Here is a 19,095-nt window from a genome sequence, read left to right on the forward strand (position 1 = left end):
AGTATATTCAAATAAAAAATGGGATTTTGAGTTGCAATAATATTTCATAATATTACTTATTTTTCTGTATTTTTGATCAAATAAATAAAACTTTGATGAGCATTTTTTTTAAACCTGATTCCAAACTTTCAAGATAAAAATAGAACAGTGCAAAAACAAACTATATACAATATTGAATTCATATATTATCTGAGATAATTGGGTTTTTAAGAAGCGTAAATTGAATCACGTGTGTTTGAATCTTGTAATGTTTGATACAGTTGAGGTCAAAAGTTTACACCCCCCTTTCAGAATCTGCGAAATGTTAATTGTTTTAGCAAAATAAGAGAGATTCTCATACAAAAGGCATGTTATTTTTTATTTAGTACTGACCTGAGTAAGATATTTCCCATTAAAGATGTTTACATATAGTAAACATTGGTTCAAAAGTTTACACCCCCTTGATTCTAAATACTGTGTTGTTCTCTGAATGATCCACAGCTGTGTTTTTTGTTTAGTGATAGTTGTTCATGAGTCCCTTGTTTGTCCTGAACAGTTAAACTGCCTGCTGTTCTTCAGATACATCTTTTTTTTGTTGGTTTTTCCAGCATTTCTGTGTATTTGAACCCTTTCCAAAAATGACTGTATGATTTTGAGATGCATCTTTTCACACTGAGGACAACTGAGGGACTCATATGCAACTATTACAGAAGGTTCAAACACTCACTGATGCTCCAGAAGGAAAAACCAGGCATTGAGAGCCGGGGGTGAAAACTTTTGAACAGAATAGAGATGTGTACAAAGTATCTTTTTTTTATATTTGGTGCTACACTTCATAAGCCAAAGAAGATACATGTTTCCCAGAAGACAAAATAAGTTACATTTACCATGATCTTCAAATCTTTATGAGATCTTAAGGTCTTGTTATTAGAGCTGTACGATATGTTTATGTTTGGACACAACATAGTTGAGATTTGCTCTCAGTGTTTATAGCTTTATGTGTGTAAATGTGCACAAGCAGGATTGGCTATAAATAGGATGTTTATGAGTTGAAGTTATTGATTTTTTTAGTGATTATTGATGAGATCTGCTGGGTTTTGTTTAAAGATGACAAATATTTAATCAGTGGTCCAAAGTTAGATTGAGTTTCCTGCTGTTGCCACTAGATGGAAGTAGAAACCCAGAAATAAATTTAGAGGAGCGGGGAAATACTGTCCTTCAGCAGAAATACATTACTCAAGATGATAATATTTTGCTATTTTTAAAAGATGTTTGCTTGATACTTTGTATGAGATATTTATAAAAGCTTAACAGGTCATTCATGCACATTGAAATATAAATGCATGAATAATGTTTCAAATATAAATCTGAAACATTTTGTGATGTTTCTAACTTTCTGAACACTGGCCAAAATGATGTACTTCCTTAGTTTTTCTGTCTTGTTTTCCAGTACAAATATTTAGGCAAGAAGAAAATTAATTTACACAATTTTTTTTTTAAGGTAAGTGGTTGAAATCAATTAGTTTTAGCTACATTTAACCCACTGGGCCTCTTCGTTTATGAGTCGCACATGGCTCCTTTGCAGTCAAAAGTGACCGAAGCCTTAAAGTAACTTTTTTATTTTTTTATTTAGGGAAATCAATGAGATACATTTTGGTTAAATAATATTTTGTGATTATTATTTAGAATTTTGAGGAGTTTTTATGACACTGTGCAATATTTATACAATTTTAATGAACAATTTTTTTCTACTAGAATATTTTGTTTTTGTATTTAATTATTTATTAATTTTCAATAAATGCAATATTTCACATTAAAATTGCTTGATTGCTGAACACTTTTTTTTTCAGCACAGTGGCTGATTTGTAGCTGGTACCACCAAAAGATTCTCTGAATTATTGCAGTTTTTCATATTCCTATTTTTTTTTTCCTGTCTGTCATTTTTGACTGTGAAGGAGCCAAGTGTGACCCTTTAACACATCAGAATCATCTCATTTTTTAATGTGTGTGTGTGCTCACATAGCTAATGCAACAAAAGTCACCAAGTTTCATCTCAGTCCCATGAAGCTCAGATTTTTAAAATGTAAATACATAAAATATTTCGTTCAAAAATGACAGAAGAGGTCCAGAGGGTTAAATAAACAAGTTTAGTTTTACTAAATGTTAACATTTTTTTATTTAAATGCAGCTAAAATAAATTGATTGCAACCACTTACCTTATTTATTTATTTTTTGTAAATTCAATGAATAATTTTTTTTCAGTGTACAAAGTCTTGATTTCTGAAAAATACATCAAAGTGAAGTGAGTTTATGCTCAAAATGATGAAACATCAAGAAAAGATATTTTTTGACCCCATTTGCAGATATCTGTTCATGTTTTAACTCATTATTTTGATCAATTTGTCATTAACAAACTTCTTATCTAATGCCTTTTTTGCATCTTCAGTAAATGTGTCTCGATTGAAGAATCTCTAGATATTTGTACTAGAAAACGAGGCAAAAGCAGCATTGTTTTTCAGTAAATGTTTGTCTGCTGTATTTGTGGCGATCAGAGAGTTTACTGAGTATCAGACAGTCAATAAACGTGCGTTCAGACAGACACGTGCCATTTAACGGGACGCTCGCGCCTGCATTTGTTTTTCTCGGGTAACTGTTTGTTGTCTGCTCGACCTGTCAATTTTCAGATAATGTGAGTTGAGAGAGAAAGACAGAGAGACAGACAGTATTTACTGTTTACTGAGGGACATCTAGCTCTCTGGTGAAACCTTTCATTTTTATCTTGTAATATTAATCCTGCAATACAAAAATGATTAGTTCCTTATAAGTATATAACAAAAAAAATTTGTTCTCTCTCTCTCTCTTTGTATATGTATGTTTATTAAATCCCCCCCCAAAAATATATATAATATATATGATAAAAAATCGTTAGTTTATATATCTAAAACTAATAATTAAAATATTTTTTTGTGTATGTATACATTTTAATGTGAACTAATTATTAATTTTAAATGAGCGTGTGTGTGTGTGTGTGTGTGTGTGTGTGTGTGTGTGTGTGTGTGTGTGTGTATATATATATTAGGGCTGTCCCCGACTATGAATTTTCATAGTCGAATCAGAATTTTCGAATCTTTCTATAGTCGACCGATAGTCGAATCATCTAGGCTTATGTGCGTGTGTGAATGGGTTGGGAGGGGCACGACACTATAGTCAGCAGGAGGGTAAAACTATTTTTATTTTATTTTATAAGCGACCAAAACTGCCTGCCAACTGACAGACAAACTTATTTAGGTTTAAATAAAAACACAGAACGCGTCTTTTAGTTCTAAAAACGCGAGGCGCACAGCACTGCCTTTTTTGGTGACTTTTAATGAAAGAGCAGTGTGCTGCGGTTTTTTTATGTTGCTAAGCAACGACCAAAACAGCTGTCCTGTCAGTCAATTCAAAGGATTATAGCGCGAGTGCTCTAACTTAGTTTTTTGCTGTTAAGTAAACTGTCATATTAGCAGAAACCCTAAATAATACAGCTCCGGGTTACCCACGATAGACACCAAAGGTTTCTCCTCCATTTCTTGCAGTCTCCGGACTTTTTAAAGCAACGGTAAAATTTCGCCATCACAACAGAAGACCCGCATCTCCATTCATTCGATTGGACAATGGAAAAGAACGCGAATGACGTTGGGTGTTTTTCCGCTCAGAGTTGATTTTTTTTTTTCAACTTCAGGCGCTCAGAGCGCTCCTGCAAAACGCGAGGCGCAGCAGCCGGGGGCGCATAAACAGGGCACAGAACGCTCACTGCCAACAGAAAACCATTCAAAAGAGGCGCCTCCAACTGCAAAAACGCGTCAAGATGGTCCTCATCTCGTCATGCATCAGAGAAAGTGAAAATTAAATTTGTCACAGGGGTGGTTGGAATTATTCACAAACACGTTAAAAATATTTACTGAACGCTTCTTTCTTTTCACTTTTGTTTTTACTGCATTATCATAATCAAAGGCTGTATATAACTTAATATAACCGTACAAAACCAGTAGTTCTGTGTGCAATTAGACATTGAGCACCCCCATATTGGCAAAATGGTATGATGCTCGTTTCACCCGCGAAGATTCGACTGTGAGATCGGTGGTCGAATCAGGCTCCGCATATCGATGCATCGAATCTTCGACTATTCAGGGACAGCCCTAATATATATATATATATATATATATATATAGACAACAAAAAATTACATATTTATATTTATTAATTGTAGTAACTTGTAATTTTAAGTGTTATATATGTTAAAAATAAAATGATTAGTGTACTTACATAATTTTTAATGTGAACTAATTATTAATTTTAAATGAGTGTGTGTGTGTGTGTGTATGTATATATATATATATATATATATATATATATATATATATATATATATATATATATATATATATATAGAGAGAGAGAGAGAGGTTTTTGTTTATAGCAAGTGATTTTTAAAAATATATTTAAATTATTCAATAATATGTTTTTTTTTCAATAATTATTTAAAAAATAAGTCATTGTTAATTTTTTTCACTTTTTTAATAATTAAAAAATATGTTAAAAATATAATTAAAAAATTTAATTTATTTTTAAATCAATTACTTTATTTTATTACAACAAATAAGTTAAATTATTTATTTAGTAATTAAAAAAAATAATTGACAATTGACTATTTAAATAAGTCATCCTGTGGCCTGGTTGATTTTTTTTTTTTTTGTTCTTCTCAAAAATGTATTCTGTTTATTTTAATAACTTGTTATTCTAAATATTATTAAAGGCGGACAGTAGAAGTATTTTGTTTACTCTGCTTTAAAAATATTTTTCAAGTGTTTGTAGTTTATCAGAACTTTTATTTCACAACATCACAAAGCATAATATTGTACTTTTTACTGCACTATGTATCATATTAAATATTATTTAACACTAAATTACATTAGAAATCTAGTACTTTCTTTTACTCAGTTAAGAAAAGACATTTTGTTTTATGACAAAATAAGTGAGTTTATGCTTAAAATGGGAAGAAAAAATATCAACCAGGCCACAGGATGACTTATTTATTAAACAAAAAAAATATTTTTTGAAATTACTAAATAAATAATGTAACTTATTTGTTGTAATAAAATAAGGTAAATGATAAAACATGTTATTATTTAAAATTATTTTTTACATAATTTTTAATTATTTAAAAAAAGGTCAAATTAACAATGACTTATTTTTAAAATAATTATTGAAAAAAATATTTTTTAATAATTAAAATATATAATTTTTTAAATCACACTTGGTATAAACAAAAAATCAAGACGTAAGCTCATATTTCGTTTAAGAAGTTTTGTTTTGAGAATATAGTGAGTTTATGCTTAAACTGAGAAGAAGAAAAATCTGCCAGTGGGATCAAAAAAATCAACTTGTTTTTACTTTAAGTTTACTTTTCTGACCACATTTGCAGATATTTCTCTACTAATTTTGATTTCTTTCTCAGAAAAGAAGACTTCTAATCTAATGTGTATGTATGTATATACAAAACGTGTTCTATTTATTTTAATAACTTGTTATTTTTAGTATGATCAGAGGTAGACAGTACTAAAGTATTCATTTTTTATTCTGCTTTAAAACTACTTTTTAAGTGTCTGTGGTTTAATAGTGTTTTTCTTAAGAAAACTTTTACTTCCAAAGCAATATTGTACTTTTTACGGCACTGTTTCATATTAAATATCATTCAATACTTAATTACATTAGAAATCTAGTACTTTCTTTCTTTTACTCAAGTAAAAGTAATTCAAAGATTTGCTTGAGTACAAGAAAGTACACAATTTTTAATGTTCTTTAATAGGTAAATGATTAAAAAAAACCTAAATGATTTAAAATTATTATTAAAAAATATATTTTTTGTAATTATTAAAAAAAGTGTATTAAAAAATTAGCAATGCATTTGCTGTAATAAAATAAGGTAAATGTAATAATGTAAAATTATTTTTGTATTATTTTTTTAATTATTTAAAAAAATTGTCAAATTAGCAATGACTTATTTTTAAAATAATTATAAAAACAGCATGATCCTGATAACTTTTTTTTAAAAATTATTGCATTATTTAAAAAAAAAATTAACAATGACGTAATTTTTAAATAACTACTAAAAAAGATTAAATATTTTTGTTAAATAAAAATATTTATTTAAATAGGTCAATGATTAAAAAAAAACGAAACTATTTAAAATTATCATTAAAAAATTACATTATTTTTTTTAATTATTTAAAAAAAAAGTCAAATTAGCAATGTATTTGCTGTAATAAAATAAGGTAAATGTAATAATGTAAAATTATTTTTAAATTATTTTTAAATTATTTTTTAAAAATTGTCAAATTAGCAATGACTTATTTTTTAAATATTTATTGAAAAATATAAAATATTTTTGAATAATTAAAATGCATTTTTAAAAATCACACTTAATATGGTAAAAACACACATAATCTGGTGTGTGTGTGTGTGTGTGTGTGTTTGAGTGACAGCCGTGTCTCCGAAGGCGTGTTTTACGGCTCTTGTAAAGTATACGGGAGGTAAAATGTCAATTAGAGGAAGCATCCCTGATCATTCAGCCGCCGTTCACTAGTTCCACACCATTAATATTTATCATGCCGCTCTGCCCCGGGGCCCAGAGGCTCATGGGTAATGATGTGCACTAATGTCCGCCCCTTATTACCACAGCGCTCTCTCTCTCTCTCTCTCTCTCTCTCTCTCTCTCTCTCTCTCTCTCTCGCTCGCGTGTGTGTGATATTAAGTGTTCCTGTCACAATACGTTAACGCAGACACGCTGTTCTCCTGCTAACGCACCATGACTCTCGCCGCGACCCGCGCCTTTAATTAGGACCACACCAACACCACGTGTTTCCAGCGTATGTACCACTTCCTGCGGCTAAAAACCTCCGTTCTCTGGGAGAATCACGAATTCGAGCTAAACTCACATGCATCAGATGATGAACAACTTCATTTTGTTATCATTATTCCATATAAATAGATTATTATTTACAATCTATCTATCTCAAAAAATATTTACAATTATTTTTAAATTATTGTAAAATATTATGTATATATCAACCAGGCCACAGGATGACTTATTTATTAAACAAAAAATGATTAATTATAATTTTTTTTAAATAAATAATTTTAACATGTTTGCTGTAATAAAATAAGGTAAATGATAAAAAATTGTAAAAAAAAATATTTTTTATTTAAATTGTCAGATTAGGAATTACTTATTTTTTTAAATAATTATAAAAAAATAATATTTTTTAAATTAAAATTTATATATTTTTATTTAAATAAATCATTGAAATTATTTGTAGTCATAAGGCAAATGATTTAAAGCAAATTATAAATTAATTTAAAAAATAATAATATTTTTTTTTAAATTAAAATATATTTGTAAAAACCACAAAAAAATCAAGATGTTTAAGACATTTTGGAGTGTATGCTCAAAATGAGAAGAAAAAAAAACTAAAGATTTTTTAAAATGAGTAAATAAATAATTTAACTTATTTGTTGTAATAAAATAAGGTAAATGATTAAATAATTTTTTTATAAATATTTAATATATAAAAATATTTTAAAAATCGTCAGATTAGCAATGCCTTATTTTTAAAATAATTATTAAAAATAGTATTTTTTTATTAAAATATATATTTTTAACTAAATAAATAATTTATGTATAATTCTATTTATTTATTGTAATAAAGTAAATGATTTACAAAAAAGGTATTATTTAAAATAAATTTTAAATTGTACAATATTTTTAAATTATTTTTAAAATTGTCAAATTAACAATTACTTATTTTTAAAATTATTATAAAAATATTTTTAAATAATTAACATATATTTTTAAAAATCACACTTAATATGGTATAAACAAAAAAATCAAGACGTAAACTGAAATCATATATTTTTAAGAAGTTTTGTTTTACGAGAAATCAAGTTTACATCAAGATTTTTTTGTGTTTTATACCATATTAAGTGTGATTTATTTTTTTTAATCTTTATTATTTAAAAATACTATTATTTTTTAATTATATATACATGCATACATTTTTAATCAGTATATTTTAGTCTCACAATAAACAGTATCTGCCAGTTCAGTCAAGGTAAACTCTTGTATCTTCTCTATTAAAAACAAAAAGAAACACTAAGAACATTATTTAACCTAGCTTTTATTAGTATTGGCATAGTTATCTTTTTATTTACTTTCTTTAAACACCTTAATAAATTCAGCAAAATCCAATATCGATGGGCCTCTACTTTGTATCCTGATATATGAGAACATATGAGAAACCAATTTCAGTACATACTGTAAGTAAATATTAAAAACAACATGTCTTGACAATTTTACCCTGAATTTTGCAGTCTGTTTAATTAAAAGTCATAAGGGTTTGTTCTGTAACCGCGTGTGATAATATTTTATTTGTTAAGGTCTTAGAAAGTCTTGAACTAGCAGAAACGCCACAGCGGTGTGAGTGTTTTCTGTAATTCTCAGAGTAATCTCGTTGCCCGTTTATCTCCGTTTCTGTCGTATGACGGCGGTGGAGAATGTCGCGCTGACGGCTGATAAGATGTTGGGGGGAATGTTATCCCGCGTGGATTAGAGTCGTGTCAGCCGCTGTAATGCCATGAATCCTTAGACAGAGAAGAGCCCTTCTGAAGAGGAGAATAACACACCATACAGGAGGATTCAGTCTGTCTGTTCTCAACTTTTATTAGTGATTTCTGTATTAAAGTGGAGTGTATATGTTGTCCTGCAGTGCTTTTGCCCTTCACTTTTTGCTCTTTTATGATTTTTGAGCTCTCATGATCATGATCGAGCCTCAAGAACAATGTAGATCAGTGGATCTTAACCAGGCCACAGGATAACTTATTTTTTAAAAAATAAAATAAAATATATAAATGTATAAATAAATAAAATAAAATAAAAAATATATATTTAAAATAACTAAATAAATAATTTAACTTATTTGTAATAAAATACAAATATTAAATTTTTTTTTAAATGGTCAAATTAACAATGACTTATTTTTAAAATAATAAATTTTTAAAAATATTTTTAATAATTAAAATATTAAAATAATAATTAAATAATATGGTATAAACACACAAGAATCAAAAGTTTTGTTTTATGAAAAAATCAGTGAGTTTATGCTTTAAATGAGAACAAAAATCCGCCAATGGGGTCAGAAAAATCAACTTTTTTACTTTAGAGTTCCAAACGATTAGTCGCAATTAATTGATTCAAATGTGTAGGAAAAATATGTTAGATTTATATGTAAAATATTTATATTTATATATAATCTAAATTATATAGTGTTTACATGGTGACTTATTTATTTGTAAAACAAAAAGTCAGTATTTTTTTAAATTACTAAAATAAATTAACTTATTTGTAATAAATTGCAATTACTTTTAATTATTTTTAAATTATTTTAAAATTATTTAAATTTATTTAATAAATTTATTTTTTAATAATTAAAATATATATTTTTTAAAAATCACAGTTAATATGGTGTAAACACATACACAAAAATCAAGATGTAATCTGAAATTATATTTTGTTTATGAAGGTTTTATGAGAAAATAAGTGAGTTTAGGCTTAAAATGAGAAAAAAATCCGCCAATGGGATCAGAAAAAATCTATTTTTTTTACGTCAAATTAGAGCTGCAAAACGATTAGTCACGATAAATCGATTCAAAATAAAAGTTTGTTTACATACTATGTGTTTATATATAAATACACACTCATACATGTATATATTAAAGAAAAATGTTAGATATATATTTAAAATATTTATATATAATATAAATTATAAAGTGTTTACATACAAATACAATATATCTTTTATATATTTTAATATATATATTTTTTTACAATTTTTAAATCATTGGTAACCATTTTTAAAATTTAACCACAATCCTACATTTTCTTTACTCATTTAAAACACAATAAAATTTAATATTCTCCCTTAGTCTTTTATATATTTTAATATGTACAAGTCAAAATAAGCATGTTGTTTGAATGTTTGCATAAATATTGTTACACTGAATAACAATGTAACAATACTTTAAACCAAATTGTAACATTGTATTCTCCAAAAACATTTGAAACCTTAAAAGTAGACTTTACTTATATCTAATGTGTTTTCTATGGACATACAACAAAAATCAATTAAAATTTTTAAGTGATTTGTAATCATTTTGAAATTTGCCACTATCCTTGTTTTTTTTTAATTTAAAACACAATACAATTGTATATGCTCCCTTATCTTTTATTTATTTTAATATGTACAAGTCAAAATAAGCATTTTATTTGAATGTTTACATAAATATTGTTACACTGTAATCATTTGTAAACATTTTTTAAATTTGCCACTATCCTACATTTTCTTTACTCATTTAAAACACAATAACATTTTATATTCTCCCTTATTCATTTATGTATTGTAATGTGCACAAGTCAAAATAAGCATAAATATTATGTTACACTGAATAACAATGTAACATTACTTCAACCAAATTGTAACATTGTATTCTCCAAAAACATTTGAAACCTTAAAAGTACACTTCACTTACATCTACTGTGCTTTCTATGAACATAGAACAAAAATCAATTAAATTTTTTAAATTTGCCACTATCTTAGGTTTTCTTTACTCATTTAAAACACAATAAAATGTAACATTCTCCCTTATCTTTTATATATTTTAAAAAGGCACAAGTCAAAATAAGCATGTTGTTTGAAAGTTTACATAGATATTGTTACACTGAATGACAATGTAACATTACTTCAAACCAAATTGTAACATCTTATTCTCCAAAAGCAAATTTGAAATACACTTTACTGACATCTAATGTGCTTTCTATGGACATAAAATCACTTTTGTAAATTTCTTTTGACCCATGCATAGATGTATTCTCTGCAGTGAACTCTGAACATAACCAGCTTAAAATATCGCAAACTAAACCCAGCGTCTCTTATTCCAGCGCGGGACGAAGCCGGTCGAGGCCGTTCGAATGTGCCGGACGTCACTGGAGTAATATTGTAGAGCAATAATTCACACACACCATCAGTCAAGCTCTCCTAAACACACACACACACACACACACACACACACACACGCATGCAGACGTCTGGATGTGTGCTGAGCGACAATCGATGAATCTGCCATCAGACGTGAATTATGAGGGCGAGGCGCTGGAGAAATTTGGAGCGAAATATATACGCGGCTAATGGATTATATAGAAACAGATGCATCTGATATGAGCGGCCCTCAGAGACCAAAGCACACGCGTGATCCTACATACACACGTGTGTGTAAGCGCTTGTAAACTCATGCGGTGTGTGTGTGTTCAGATTGGTTTAGCAGGGGTGTGTAAATCACGTGTGTGTGTGTGTGTGTGTGTGATAATGATGTGTGCGGAGCGTGTGTGTCTGCCCTCGGCCCCGTGTGAGTGTGTGTAAGGGCCACAGTGAAGGTGAGGCTGTCATATCGATCTTTTTAGTGCTAAAATATGAGCCACTTTACTCTGCTCCCCAGCGCAGTGATGTGAAAAATAATAACTTGGCCCCAAATTAAAAATATTGATCGCTTAGGAGGTGTTGAGAGCAAATAAACATCCACTGAAGGATTTTTCACCCGCCCAGCCTCTCTCACCCATCTCTCTCTCTCTCTCTCTGCACTGTAAACATGAGATGTGTTTGTGTGTGTTTCCATCAGATCTGTTCCAAATGCTGCTGAGCCGCCTACTTAGACAGAGTTTTAAGACATAACGGATGATAATTCTCACAATGGACTGCGGGTGTTTAGTGAAAAGAGTTTGCGATGTGATGCTAGTAGAAAATAGTACCATTATGTTTTTTTCAGTCAGATTAATAATGCATTATTTTTTCCAAATTGTAGTGTTTATATTCATAGAACATGATCTTTACTTAAAGGGAGACACTGCAGGCAAAAACACAGTTTTTCATGCATCTGTCAAGTTTGAGATTTTGGTGTTTCATAAAGTGTTTTTACAGACCGCTTAGTTACATATTGCCAAAGCATGGTATATTCTCTGATGAGATTATTTTTTATTATTATTTCAGTCAGAATAGTAATGCATTATTTTCCCATAGTGTAGTATTTTACATTGCATTTATGCATTTGGCTGATGCTTTTATTGAAAGTGGATTGCATTCAAAGTTATCAGTGTGTATATATGTGACCCTGGACCACAAAACCAGTCATTTTTAATGCAACAAATTAAATAAGTTTTCCATTGATGTATGGTTTGTTAGGATAGGACAATATTTGGCAGAGATTAGACTATTTGAAAATCTAGAATCTGAGGGTGCAAAAAAATCCAAATATTGAGAAAATCTCCTTTTAAGTTGTCCAAATGAAGTTCTTAGCAATGCATATTATTAATATATTACTAATATTACTATTACTAATACTATTACTATTTGAAAATTTGCCAAAAATCTAAATATTGAGAAAATCGTCTTTTAAGTTGTCCAAATGTCCAAATTAATGCAGTTTTATTTTAGTTTTAGTTATTTTAGTACATCAAGTTAAAATAAACTAAAATGAAAAATGCTGCCTTGGCAACTAGTTGGAATATTGCGAAAATTGTCCACAAATAATGCTTTTTTTTTTTTTTTACTTAAAAACTGAAGTCATGAGCTCTAATGTAAGAAAAATAAACACACAATCTGTGCTAATTGAAGGAAAGATTTGGTGGTTAATGTAGCATAATGAGAGATTTATTCAATAAATTATCATTATTTCAGTCAGATTAAGAATGCATTATTTTTCCCAAAGTGTAGTATTTTACATTGCATTTATGCAGTGGGCCGAGGCTTTTATTCAAAGTGGATTGCATTCAAAGTTATCAGTGTATATATGTGACCCTGGACCACAAAACCAGTCATATGGGTCATTTTTAATGAAATAAATAATCTTTCCATTTCATGTATGGTTCGCTAGAATAGGACAATATTTGGTCGAGATACAACTGTTTGAAAACTTGCAAAAAAATCTAAATATTGAGAAAATCGTCTTTTAAAGTTGTCCAAATGAAGTTCTTAGCAATGCATATTACTAATCAAAAATTAACTTTTGGTATATTTATGGTAGGAGATTTACCAAATATCTTCATGGAACGTGATCTTAGCTTAATATCCTAATGATTTTTGGCATAAAAGAAAAAGGGGTCATTTTAATTGATGTGGTCAACGATCAATCAGTTCTGAAAATAAACACAAAACCTGTGCTAATTGAAAGAAAACAAGCTGATTAAAGAGACTGAATCAAGATTTGGTGATTTTTTTTTTCAATAAATAAATAAAAGATCTGTTATTATTATTTCAATAAGTATGCATCATTCTCTGATGAAAAATAGTTACATTATTGCAGTCAGAAAATTCAGTCATAATTGAGATACTATTATAGTTTAATTGTATTATTTTTATCAGTTTTTATTTTTTTCCTGTTTTAATTTTAATTTTTAATAAAAATTTTGTAAAAATTAGTTTTAGTTATTTTAGTACATCAAGATAAAAAATAATATAAAATGGCAAATGCTGCCTTGGAAACTAGTTGAAATAAAGTTTAAATAGTTTAGGTAGTTTAGTTTAGTTTTTTTAAATAGGCAGGTTTTATATTTAGGCCTTACAGATCTGAGCTTATGTACCTCGGTTGTTAAGTGAATATTTCCAAAATTACCCACAAATAATTCTTTTTTCACTCAAAAACTGAGGTGCATGAGTTCAGATCAATTTCTTTTGTGTTAAATTTTATTTACTTTTTTCTTTCAATTAGAAGCCTCAGTTTCTGGGTAAAAATTTACCCACAATTTTTTTTTTTTTTTTTTTGTTTTTTTTTCACTTAAAGGTCCCATATTGTCAAAATCGAAATTTCCTGGGTTTTTCATGATAACTGAGGTCTAGGGGCTATGTAACTACCATATGAGTTTCAAAACAGTCAATCCACAGTAAACTGCACACAGCCTGCTTAAAGTAGCTGTTCATTTTCACGAGCCGCTGTGACTTCCGTAACGATGTGACGTCCGATCGACTCAAGTCACCGCCCCGAGCGCCAACCACCGTCCCACCCTCCTTTTGTCAAACCCAGACAACAACGCATCCATTCCATTATTGAGCAACAACAACACGAAAACAAGTGGAGAAAACCCTGTTCAGTCGATAGATGTCAAGCTACGATCATTACACAGGCTTCAGAACAACATGAATATAAGAGACCACTGGCAGGTCAACTTCAGCCTCTTTCACACAGCCATTCCGGTAAATACACGGATAATGTGTCCCACGATTTGTTCCGGAATTGTTTAATTTGGTTCATTCACAGTTGTTTTCCGGAATCTGTGAGTGCTTTACACACAACCCATAAAGACATGTGACGTTTGGATGTGAGATGTAATGCGACGCGTACGTTTCACGAAACTGAACCTAACCTGAACAAACTGTGCTTCAGTGCTGATAGTGAGGAGCTGGCTCTGCCCGATGATCGCTGCTTCATTCCACTTTGCACGTATTTTTTTGTCGTGAAGAGTCGCAGGGTAACGTGCATCATCACTACAACACTGCCTTTATGGTTCTGGCTTTTGTTCACACAGCGCTCGTTCCGTAATTTTCCAGAATCAGCGCGCATTGTGAAAGGGGCTTTACTAAAGTAATAGTTATGTAGCTTACTGCATTCAGTGTTTGAAAAAGAAAAAACATTAATGATCATTCTGAAATATCCTGTTGAGTATCAGCAAGCTAGGCTCTCTCTATTGCTCTGAGCTCGCTTACAGCATACATGACCGTAGTTACCTGTGATTGGCCTGGCTGTGCGTCACTCAGAAAACAACAGGCCAATCAGAAGAGAGGCTCATGAATATTAATTAGATGGGCCAAAATCGACCTGTTTTTGACAGAGCTCCTAAAAAAGGAGCTGTAAAAATATATTGAGATGGATTTTGGCACTTATACCGCAAATATATATTCTTAAGGACATCAACAACTAAAATAAACCTCCAGAAATGTGTACAATATGGGACCTTTAAAAGCTGAACTCATAGGTTCAGATCAATGAGGCCTACGATCAGTCAGTCCAGAAAAGAAACACAAAACCTGTGCTAATTAACAGAAAACAAGATTAAATAGATTAAATCAACATTTAGATGATAATATAGCATAAGAGAGAAAAGGCTGATCATTTTTGACCAGGATTTTGAGCACAGCACAAGTTTTAATTCTGTTAGGATGTTGTCTTAGTAGTATTTTCCCCCAAATTCTGTTTTATTTTTTCCTAAATTCTGTTTAACCCCCCCCCCCACAAATTCTGTTCTATTCTTTCCACCAAATTCTGTTTAATTTTTCCCCAGTTCTGTTTTATTTTTCCCCAAATTCAATTTTATTATTTCCCCCAAATTTTGTTTTATTTCCCCCTAAATTCTGTTGTGTTTCCCCTATTTTCTGTTTTGTGTTTCCACCATTTTTTTCCCCCATTTTTATTTTCCCGCGTCGAGCGCATCGGTCATCATTTTCTGCGCATCTGCTCCTGCCTTCTTTCTTTTCTATCCATGTGGTAACGGATGAGCTGCCAGCGGCCCATCAAACATGTGGGAAAACAATTGGCACAAGGTTAATTTTATTGCTAGCTCCATGCATTTGTGAGCAGCAGCGAGGCGTCCTGATGAATGGCCTTCCTGCGCCGACGGGAATTCAAATGAGGCCGCGCCGAGGGAAAGCGCTCCTGAAATTCACATGAATCTGACACAAACTTCAGCCCAAACGCTGTTAGGACTCTTAAAATGTGTGAACGTCACTCGTTATCAGAGCATACGTCTCTATCTGGGCTCAAACGCTGTTCCCAGTCACTTTTTGGCTTTTAAGCCCACAAATTGATTTTAATTCAGTGTTGTGTTCAGCAATTCTTGTTTTACTCTCATAGAAGAGCCATGATTCATTCAGTGCTTGTTTACAGTAGTGTTACTTTATGAACGGAGCACATTTGATCTGATCAGCCCTTGACCTTCCTGTTGACAGTTTCCTCTTACGATTCCAGGCTGAAGTTTTTAATTTCATGAGCGGCCCCCTCACACACACACACACACACACACACACACACACACACACACACACACACACACACACACACACACACAGAGTGCTCATTTCTCTTGTCTCTGGCAGGTGTGTTTAGCATTAGTTTGTGTTTGTCGTTCACATGGAGGCCGTCAGACGCCGCTGTCCTCTAAAAGACTCTCTTTAATTATAGCAAACTGACTTTGCTTACCCTTCATTTGGCACATCTCTCACTGAGCGCATTTGTTTGTGTGTGATATCAACACTCTCATACACACACACACACACACACACACACACACACACACACTCCATCAGCATTATTAATGCAGCTAAAAGCATCTTAATGCTGTGGCTCATCATTAGCCGTGTGTGTGTGTGTGTGTGTGTGTGTGTGTGTGTGTGTGTGTGTGTGTGTGTGTGTGTGTGTGTCAGTGGACCAGCAGTGTCAGGTCAGAGGTCATACGGTCTGAATGTATGTCTTCATAAAACTTCATTTCTGCCTGTAAATACGGTTTTTCAATCTAATTTCATGCCGTGTTTCACCATGTCAAAGCATTGAGCCTTATGAAATATTTTTGTTTTCACCCCTCACAAATTCCATTTAATTTTTTTCTCTCAAAATCTATTAAATTTTTCTTAAATTCTTTTATTTTTGACTTCAAGTTCTGTTTTACTTTTCCTTCCAACTTCAGTTTTTTTTCTTCCTCAATTCTTTTCTAGAATTGTTTATACTTTTTTTTTTACTTTTTTATTCTCTGAATTCATTTTTCCCCTAAATTCTTTTTTTTTTTTTAACTAAATTCTGTTTTAACCCCCCCAAATTATGCTCTATTTTTTCTTCAAAATTCTGTTTTATTTTTCCATAAATTCAGTTTTTTACCTAAATTGTTTTTTCCCGATGAATTCTGTTTTGTTTCCCTAAATTTCTGTTTTAAAGTTCTGTTTTATTTGTCCTTCCAGCTTCTGTTATTTTTCTTCCTCAATTTCTTTTCTAAATTCTGTTTTATTTTTCCCCCAAATTCTGTTTTATTTTTTCCCCCCAAATTCTGTTTTATTTCCCCCTAAATCCTGTTTATCATCAAAAAACATCTGTTTTATTTTCCCCTACATTTTGTTTTATTCCTTTTCAAATTCTGTTCTATTTTTCCCCCAAATTCTATTTTATTTTTCCGTAAATTCAGTTTTTTTCCCCTTAAATCTATTTCATTTTTCCCGAAATTCTATTTTATTCCCCCCCAAATTCTGTTCTATTTTTCCCGAAATTCTGTTTTTTCCCTCCTAAGTTCTGTTTAATTCCCCCCAAAATTGTGTTCTATTTCCCCCCCCCCAAATTCTGTTTTATTTGTCCATAAATTTCGTTTTATCCCCCACCAAATTCTGTTTTATTTGTCCATAAATTCTGGTTTATTCCTCCCTCCAATTCCGTTTATTTTACCCTAAATTCTCCTTTATTCCTCCCTAATTTCAGTTTAATTTTTCCCTAAATTCAATTTTATTTTTTCCTAAATTCAGTTTTATTCCTCCCCAAATTCTGTTCAGTTCTTTTCACCAAATTCAGTTTTTTCCCCTAAATTCTGTTTTATTTTTCCCCTACATTCGATTTTACCCCTCGCCCAATTCTGTTTTATTTTCCCCCAAATTCTGTTTTATTTTTACCTAAATTCAGTTTTTTTAACGTAAATTCTGTATCCCCCCCACCCAAAATTCAGTTTGAAATGGTGAAATGCTGCTTAAGTGACTCACTTTCTGTACTTTTGATTTATTTATCCAAAATTTGCCAAATTCTGTGACATTCCAGGTCATATAGTAAATTCCATTCATGTTCTTCCACATTGCTAAAATGAAAGAACTCTATAAACCTTAAAGTTAATGTAAAGTCATGCATCACTAGTACTGTCAGTTAACTAGTAATGTAAATTAATCGCAATTAAGTAATCAGACACAGGATTTTCACCTGCAAGGCTATAAACAGGTGAAAGCCTGTCAGTGAAGTGGTAATCTAGTAGTGCTGATCTCTGGTCCTCAGATCACTGACTCGCTCTCTATCAGTTGACTGTTAGGAGCGTTGAATCTGATGCTGAGCATTGATTTGGGAGTCCGTCTGACGCCCTCCGGTCACCGCGCTAACGGACTATTAATGAGTCGCACAGCGGCGACACGAATCAACGGGCCTCTGATGGATCGCCGGCGTTCTGGGGCTAAAAATCTGCTGCCGGAGTGAGATCTCAATAGCGATTAGCATATAACGCATTAGCAATGCAGCGCTCCACCTCTGCTAATTAAATACCCAAAGGTTGCATTTGTTGTTCTTATTTATCCTTTATTGACTCGCATTTAATAATTCATTAAGCCAAGCATTTGGGCCTCGTTACAGTGCTTGATGAAGAGCCCACGAGTGCATGCGGCAAATCCCAGCGCAGAGAGAAGAGGAGAGAGAGAGAGAGAGAGAGAGAGCGCTGTCCTCTGTCAGGATTTTGGTGATGCATACGAGAGGCTCTTTAACATGTCAATCGTGTCTTTTAACGTTTAGCAGCCAAATGCGGCTCTCGGACTGAACTAGCAGTCGTATTTTTTATTTCGACAGCTGGAGAGAGCAGAGCATGTGATCGGATCTTATAATGTCAACCCCGTCACACTGGGTCTTAAGGTTTACGTCAGGTTTGTGCAGTGGTCTGAACTTGACATCCTGAGAGAGCAAACAGGACGCAGAGTTGCAATTTGAATTTGAAAGTTATTTGGATAGATAGATATTCTGATAGATACTCAGATATTCAGATAGATAGTCAGATGAATATTTGGATAGATACTCAGATATTCAGAAAGATATTTGGATGGATATTCGGATAGATATTTGGATAGATAGATATTCGGATAGATACTCAGATGTTCAGATAGATATTCAGATGGATATTCAGATAGATATTTGGATAGATAGATACTCAGATATTCAGATAGATATTTGGATGAATATTCGGATAGATACTCAGATGTT

General features: G+C 31.2%; 1 protein-coding gene across 1 annotated transcript in view; it reads left to right on the plus strand.

The window, feature by feature from the left end:
• Nucleotides 1–18,825, plus strand: part of LOC141325799 (inositol polyphosphate-5-phosphatase A-like) — a 97,165-nt gene extending 78,340 nt beyond the window's left edge. Inside the window, exon 5 of the mRNA XM_073834530.1 lies at nucleotides 18,688–18,825. Coding sequence (XP_073690631.1) covers nucleotides 18,688–18,825 — 138 coding nt within the window. The remainder of the gene's footprint in view (nucleotides 1–18,687) is intronic.
• The last annotated feature ends 270 nt before the right edge of the window (nucleotides 18,826–19,095 follow it).

The sequence above is a fragment of the Garra rufa genome, chromosome 2, assembly GCF_049309525.1.
Source record: "Garra rufa chromosome 2, GarRuf1.0, whole genome shotgun sequence".
NCBI lineage: Eukaryota > Metazoa > Chordata > Actinopteri > Cypriniformes > Cyprinidae > Garra > Garra rufa.